Source organism: Malurus melanocephalus, unplaced genomic scaffold (genome assembly GCF_030028575.1).
Source record: "Malurus melanocephalus ecotype Western Australia unplaced genomic scaffold, MMel_1.1 scaffold_1789, whole genome shotgun sequence".
Taxonomy (NCBI): Eukaryota; Metazoa; Chordata; class Aves; order Passeriformes; family Maluridae; genus Malurus; species Malurus melanocephalus.
Genome location: NW_026625021.1, coordinates 1 through 7,376, shown reverse-complemented (window position 1 = coordinate 7,376; position 7,376 = coordinate 1). Strand labels below are relative to the sequence as shown.

At 45.8% G+C, this 7,376-nt stretch overlaps 1 protein-coding gene across 1 annotated transcript in view; it reads right to left on the bottom strand.

The window, feature by feature from the left end:
• LOC130587340 (serine/threonine-protein kinase PAK 1-like) overlaps positions 1-5,839 on the bottom strand; it is a gene marked incomplete at both ends in the record, with an annotated part of 13,115 nt that extends 7,276 nt beyond the window's left edge. The window contains 6 exon segments of the mRNA XM_057388319.1: positions 1,967-1,974; positions 2,095-2,232; positions 3,567-3,763; positions 4,166-4,282; positions 4,968-5,086; positions 5,730-5,839. Coding sequence (XP_057244302.1) covers positions 1,967-1,974; positions 2,095-2,232; positions 3,567-3,763; positions 4,166-4,282; positions 4,968-5,086; positions 5,730-5,839 — 689 coding nt within the window.
• Between the last annotated feature and the right edge of the window lie 1,537 nt (positions 5,840-7,376).

The following is a 7,376-nucleotide window of genomic DNA, read 5'->3' as shown; positions in this document are numbered from 1 at the left end:
GGCAGAAAATGTGAGAAGTGTGAGAAACATGAGATGAAAAAGGAAAGAAATATGAGTGAAAAAAAGGAGAGGAGTGTGAGGAATGTAAAGGGTAGGACAGTTGAGTGAAAAGGATGAGAAAACCAAAGTAAAATGATGAGAAATGTGAGTGAAAATAGGAGAGGAAGGTGAGGGGGCAAAAAAAGCAGGAAACAGGAAGGGAAATTTCATAGAAATGTGAGTGGAAAAGGGTGACAAACATGAGGGGGAAAAGGGTGGAAACTTTACTGGTAGAAAGAGATAAAAATATGAGAAATGTGAGGGGAACATTGTGAGAAAACTAAGTGGAAGCAAGGCAGAAAGCATGAATGAAAAAAGGGTGGGAAATATGATGAGACAAGTGTCAGAAAACATGAGTATATATAGGGTAAAAATATGAGGATTAAAGTGCAAGGAAGATGAGGAGGAAAGGATGAGAAATGTGAGGGGAAGGCATAAGAAATGTGAGGAGAAAATGCAGAGAAACATTGGGAAAGGAAGAGAAAGAGGAGAAAAGGGCAGGATATGGGAGGGAGAAATTGTGAGAAATGGAAGGGAAGAAAAAGATAGGACACTTAAGTAGGAAGGGGTGGGAAATGTGAGAAGAAAATGTGCAGAAAGTGAGGGTGAAGTGTGGTAAGCATGAAATAAGAAATGGGGAGGAAACATGAGAGGAAAATTGTGAGCATGATGAGTAGGAAGGGGTGGAAAAATGAAGGTGGAAAGGACAGAAAATGAAAGGAGAGAAAAGGGCAGGAGAGAAGGCACTACAGGTGTAACAGCTGAAATAATTCCTAACAAATCTCCCCAGGTATTTGCACATGCATTTCCCAAGCCCAGGGCTCCCGTGCATATTTGTCTGCACGTTGGCCCTCAATCCTCTTTGGAAGCAGCAGAACTGACAGGATTTGCCCACGAGGAGCAAGGAGCTGCTCCAAGCTGGGAATGCAAGTAGCAGTGCTGATTTCCAGAGGCTCCTGGCTCCCAGGTGAAGGCAAGGCAGACGCAGGTTGAAAGGTGCTGGCGCTGCTGCTGCTCTGTGCCAGAGAGCCCCGGCTGGGCAGGGCACGGCGCCCACTGCACTGCGGGCTCTTTCTGCTGCCAGAGCTGGGCACACCGGGAAACAGGGAATGACCACTTGTGGAAAAACCAACGGCTTTGGGGAGGCACAGGATGTTTTGGCTGCCCTTCTTCTCCTTCAGTTGTGGCTGCAAATGCCATTGCCCTTTCTACCCCAAACAGAAGTACCATGGCTGGGCAAAAACTGACCAGTGGGCTGTACTCTAAAAGGCAATATGATCTGGAGAGGATGAATGAAGAAGAGCCTTCCCCACTTTCAAACCACACCAAAAAGCCATAAAAGCAACTTTTTACCTTTGAGAAACAACTGACAATTCAGAAGGAAATGTTGAGCAAATTCACGGGGTGAGAAAGAAAGGAATTTTCCRGCTGAGTTGGGGTTTCAAAAACTTTATTGATTTACTATCTTACTCTACAATCCTACCAGAATACTACTCTACAATCCTACTCTACAGTCCTAATCTCTGGCATTATTGGAGCTTGTTCTCCTGAGTGCCACTCCAGTCTTATCTCCTCTTTCCACTTGTTTGCTCTCGCGATCAGTGTCACCAGGATGGAGGCGGGTTTGGCTGATGTTACAAATTGTTGCTGCCAAAAGGATAAAAATCCAGCAAAGAACAATGAAGTATGACTTTCAAAAGCAGGGTAAAATTTATAAATGGAAAGGAGATTGAGTCACATTTCGTCCAAGGAGTGTGGTGCAACACTGGCACTATTTCCCCGAGTTCTGATAGGTGCCCCATCCCTGGAAACATTCCAGGTCTGAGCAATCTCATCTCCTTGACCATGTCCCTGCTCATTGCAGGGCATTTGGATCAGATGAAATTTACAAATCCCTGCCAGGCCGGCCCACTCTAGGATTCCTTACCATTTTAACTGCAACAACACCAAGAATGCAGTTGAGGATGTGGGGGGCTCATCTCATACCATGGAGCTCAGTGCAGGAGGAGCCCATCCCTCGGACACCGTTTCACCCGCAGCCCCYTGGCATTTTACCTGCAGGAGCTCCTTGGCAGACCAGCRCCGCTCCTCGTCTCTCTGCAGGCAGCAGCTCAGGAAGTGCCGCAGCAGAGCTGAGAGGAGCTCAGGATGTTGCAGCTCTGGGGCTCCATGCCTGGCTATCAGGCGCTGAGCCTGCAGAAGAAGGAAACACGAGGCTCCACCTGCTTCTTTCCCATCTGTAAATGCTCTCCCAGAATCCTTTGTTTAGGCTCCACCCTGCAGTGGCAGTTTCTGCCCTGGCAAAGGGGCACTGATGACTTTCCTATGCCAACAAAAAATCCAAAACCCTGCTATTGCAACCGGTTTTCAGCATCCAGCTGCTGCCTTGCAAGTTGCCTTGGCAGCTGATTTCACTGGCTGACCTAGTTAGTGGGAGCTACATCAGCAAAAGTGCATTTTGCTTCTCTGAGGATTCACATCAGCTTGACAGGCTGTTCACAAGAGAGACTTTGTTCTAACTGTTTCCAAGGATTATTACATGAAAGGAATCTCTGCAGTGGTTGTTGGTCCCTCAAACACCTTTGATAAAATAAAACCAATCAAGCTTTTTGTCCCATTCTTGAAAATCATGGTAATGGGAAGGAAAAAAAAGGAAATCCCTCWGTTATTCCTCAGGTAAGGAAACAAACATTTCGAACTTCGTGTTCAACTCAGACCCATTAAGATGCATGCACAAATGTAWTGGGATGAAAATGCCRATTTTCACAGACAGGATCCACCTGCAGCTTTGTTTCTCAGCAGTCCCCAAATTTCAGCTTCCCTTATGCAGCAAAAGAAAARSYTGTAGTGCTGTAATCAGAGAAATGAGAAGAGCCATCCCTATGGTAGCCCTCTGCTCACTTAGATACTCAAGTCAATGCATTAATGGTGTGCCCATTGCAGAAAGTGCCAGGCAACAAATGCAGGTTTTGGCAGTTTCTCCATGTCATCAGGCTCCAGCTAAGGGACATGCAGACAGTGGCTTGGACTCGGAAAGAAATATGGTCATTAAGTGTTTCAGCAACAGTGCACAAGAGCACAAGTGACTATAGAGGCCTTTGCACCCTCATGGCCTGGTTTTAGGTACGTTTTCCACGGAGATAAATGGACCTGCAGCTCACATCTGAAAAGCATTGTTTCAAAAACCTTGCTAAGTTTGGGTTTCTTCTTTTCTGAAAATATAACACCAATCCTGAGATGCTTGTTTCTTCTTTTTAGGGTCAGCTTTTCAAACAAAAGAGTTGGAATGACTTAAAACCAAAAGCAAATATTGCCTGGGAATCAGGAATATTTGCATGTGGCAAGGCTTGAGTTCCTCCACTGATGCAAACAAAGCTACAGCAGATGCTGATGYGCTGCAGGTGCATTTTTACAAGTGGACCTTGGTGGAAGTAGTGCCAGCAGATGGCAATGGGATTTTGTGCAGTGAGAGGAGAAGATGGGACAGGTAAGAAAGACAGCGGGATCAGAGAGTATTTGCTCCTTACCAAGGAAGGACTTTCATTGATGTAAGGAACTTMTTCTTCCACCATTTCATAACAGACGATGCCAAAAGACCATATGTCCACTTTGGSGCCATATGGTTTACGTGTCACCATTTCAGGCGCCATCCACCAAGGAGTCCCGATCACRGAATTTCGCTGATTCTGCTCAGGGGTGAGCTGAGCAGAGAGGCCAAAATCAGCTGAGGAGGAAACAGAAGATTGAAAATGGGAAACCAAGCAAAAGAATTGCCTACTCCAAATATGAGAATGTGCTCTAGAAGCTCCTGCAAAACCTGCTGGTTTTGTTTCCTCAGGACTATAGCTAAGGAAATACATACTTGGACACTTGAAAAAAATCACACATTTTCTACACTGCCCTAGCAGAAGCTTTTATTCCCTGGATAAATCADGTTGTAGCTCCCTTCCTCTGAAAGGGACAGTCACAAAGAARTTCCACCCTTGAGTGCCTGTTCCTTTTGAAACCTCTGTGCACTTTGCAACTGTGCCCTCAGAGTGCAGCAGGGGACCCTGCACTGCCACCAACACCATTTTTGGGCAACTGGCAGGCCCAAACCCCACATCCCCAGAATGGTGCATCAGACCAAGAATATACTGATCCAGCTTGACAGAGCCATCGGTTCTGAGAAGAATGTTGCAACTCTTCACATCTCGGTGGATCACGTGGTTGGAGTGAAGAAAATCGAGTCCCTGCAGGCACTGAGAGAGAAAAGAGAAAGAGCAGGATAACAACTAGGGATGTGATTTCATCATCCAAGAAAGGAAACAGCTTTAAAAGATTCCCTTCCCAGGACAGGAATGGGCAGTAATGGCACAACACAGTGCCATTGAGAGGAAGAGTTTGCTGCTCCAACCCTCACAGAGCAGTGCACTTGGAAGGGAAGGCGTGTCAGCTTTTGAAAGAGCAAGAGCAATTGCTGTTCTAGACTATCCACTGCAAAGTAGTCCGAATTATTTCTACTGCATTGGATGTACTCACAAGAAAAGGCCATTTTGGGTGCATCTTTATCCTTTTCATCTGAGGACTGTGAGAAATGAGTCTCTCTTTCTTTGCCATTACTTCCAAATTCTGCCACCAGCATATTTCCCTTTACAGGCAAGGAATGSAGTGCAGACAGGCTGCAGGCAAACATTTAGATAGGCAATGTGCAGAACAGCACAAATACCAGGGACAGAGCGAGAATATGTGAGCGGAAGGTGAGAGGATGAGAACAGAGAACAGTGAATGCAGGGACAYTGKCAGGCARYTCCCTTGAGATGCTCTTGCTTCTCCATAGCACAGCAGCAACACAGAAACAAAGCCTGGCACATGCAATCACTCCGCTTCTCAGCCCCTATTTCCCAGACAATCCCACTCAAGCCCTCAGAAGCACAGATCCCTGATCTCCTGACTGACAGCTGCAATCTCATCTTCAGTCATTTAAGTCTCATTAATTACATCGCTCAGAGTGCCTCCATCCATGTACTCCATAACCAGCCAGAGTTCATTGTCCACAAGATAGCTGAAAGAAGGAAACAAGAATGTATAGATSAATATACATGGCCATGTTKGGTTTTTTGTTGATTCTTGCTTCCACTGCCTTTGAAACAAGGACAGAATGAAAGGAATAGMMATGCCCTCCAGGCTCTGCAGTGTTTGCAATCTCTGCAGTGTCAAGGAGAAAAGCAAACGTGTGGAAAAGGAGTTCTGCCAGATGCCCAGCAAGGGCAAAATGCAGTTTGGTAACAGCCCAGGTAAAAAATTTTTACGTGTTTCTGGAAACAAGGACCTAGTGTTGCCAGTATGCACAGCAATGAAAAAGAGCCGCAACATTCCAAGGGAACTCCTCTCTAGCGTGGTTGATCAGCCCGTAAGAAACTTGGAAAAAATCAACCCTCAAAGCAATGCAGAGGCAGAAAACTTACAGGGTATTGACTTAGTAAGATAGGGGTGATCCAGGTTTTTCAAAAATTTTCAATCTATGTATGCCAGGGAAGACTAATTCAGAGAAAATTGGAGATGCATTGATTGGGGATGATCAGAGAAATAATAAATAATCCATTATTAACAACTTTATTTCCTGCCAGTGACCTAAGTTGCTTTCTAACCTCACATGCTTGCAATACATAAGCAAATATTCATGAGATAAGACCAAAAATACTCTCCTATCTAAATAATTCACAACACTGGGATTCCTAATGTGCTACATGACCATTATTTCATTAATGGTTACTTGCTTCCTCTTCAGTCCTTGAAGATCTGTTTTCTTTATGGCCGCCTAAAATGACATTGAAAATCAGTAACTTGAGAAGTTGGTGGCTCAAATCACAATGCACATGGAGCGAGTGACTTTGGAATGGAACACCTGCACTGTGCCAAAGTGCCTGGTGATTGGACATGGGAGCAATTAGGAACTGACATTCCCACAGGGTATTTCTCTGCTCACTCAGGGACCAGTACAGGACATGTGGCCACTGGCATTTTGCCTTGTCTACCTGGTTACAAAGGTGTCACGACTGTCACACACAAAGCTCTGACCACACTCTCTGCTGCTCTGTCTTAGCTCTAAAGAAGTAATCTGTGCCTTGGTGCTCTGTGGATTCATCCTGGGCTACAAGCAGGGCTTAGGGCTTTTAGGAATGCCTTGCACATCTTTCCCTACGTGTACTTCCCAAATGCAGCACTGCTGGTGGCTGAGGAACTACCACTGAGATTCAGATCTATTTTGTGGCAGCCAGAAATGAGAATTCAGGACTCCTAAGCTGTAGCCCCAAAGAGCAGTGAGATGCTCTAAGGCACCACCTTTCTTTTAGCACTTAAGAGCGAGTAGCACGTCTCTCTCTGGAAGGTGCTGCTTCCCTCCTTGCCTTCCTTCTGGCAGTTGAGAAGGACAAAGACTGTCCTACATGTATTTTGCAGGCTGGCACCAGTCTGTTCTTCCTGCACCTTTGCAGCACAGCTCTACCCATGACCCAAAGCTCCGGCCACCGCTCACAGCAGAGGGGAAAGYSCTCGAGAGCTGCAGAATCTGTGTGGGCTGTTGACATTTACCTCTCCTCCTGTGGCAGTGTCAATTGCTCTGCAAACTCTTCCAAAAGTTCTAGAAACAAAGTCACAGGAAAGAATGGAGAAGCTGTTTAGGCCTTGGAGTGAAAGGCAGCCCAGACAGGAGATCTCTGCTTTAAATGCCTAAACCCTCCAGATGCATCAGGGGTCTGMYRSAAGGCAGGTGATGCATCTTCCTCTCAAGTGCATGGTACTGGGGCTGTTCCTGAAGATATGGGGTTACTGCTTCAGCTCGAAAAGACAGCTTATTATTGCACTTTTGGTTTCAGTTTCTAAACTTTGTGCTTCTAATCCTGGCCACGGAGTATTTCCTTATGGAAATGCTTGGAAAGAAATGTTCCTGGGGAACTATTGTCTGACAGCTCTCAGTGGGTAGGTTGCTCTTTCAGGAAATCGAGATCCTTCACCTTTCATGAATGTGGCCATATGATTTTGAAATATTCAGAAATGCTAAGGAAATGAATGCACAAGTGTCCCACGGTTCAGAGACAGGAGATCTTCCAGGTCCTGTTCCTTGCTGCAGGCAAGAGCTTGGCAGCATCGAGATGTCTTTGACAATGCCTTCTGACCACACTTAGAAACTCTGGGCAGTATTGTGAGGCAGGACAATGTAACCCCAGTGTCTGAACATGTTTGCAGCTTGCCTGACATCACACTTGATAGGCAATGGCCCAGCAAAACACCCGGCCTGTGGTTTTATAGAAATAACTGTGGTTGGACTCACCCACAACCGATACTTTCCAGTTCAG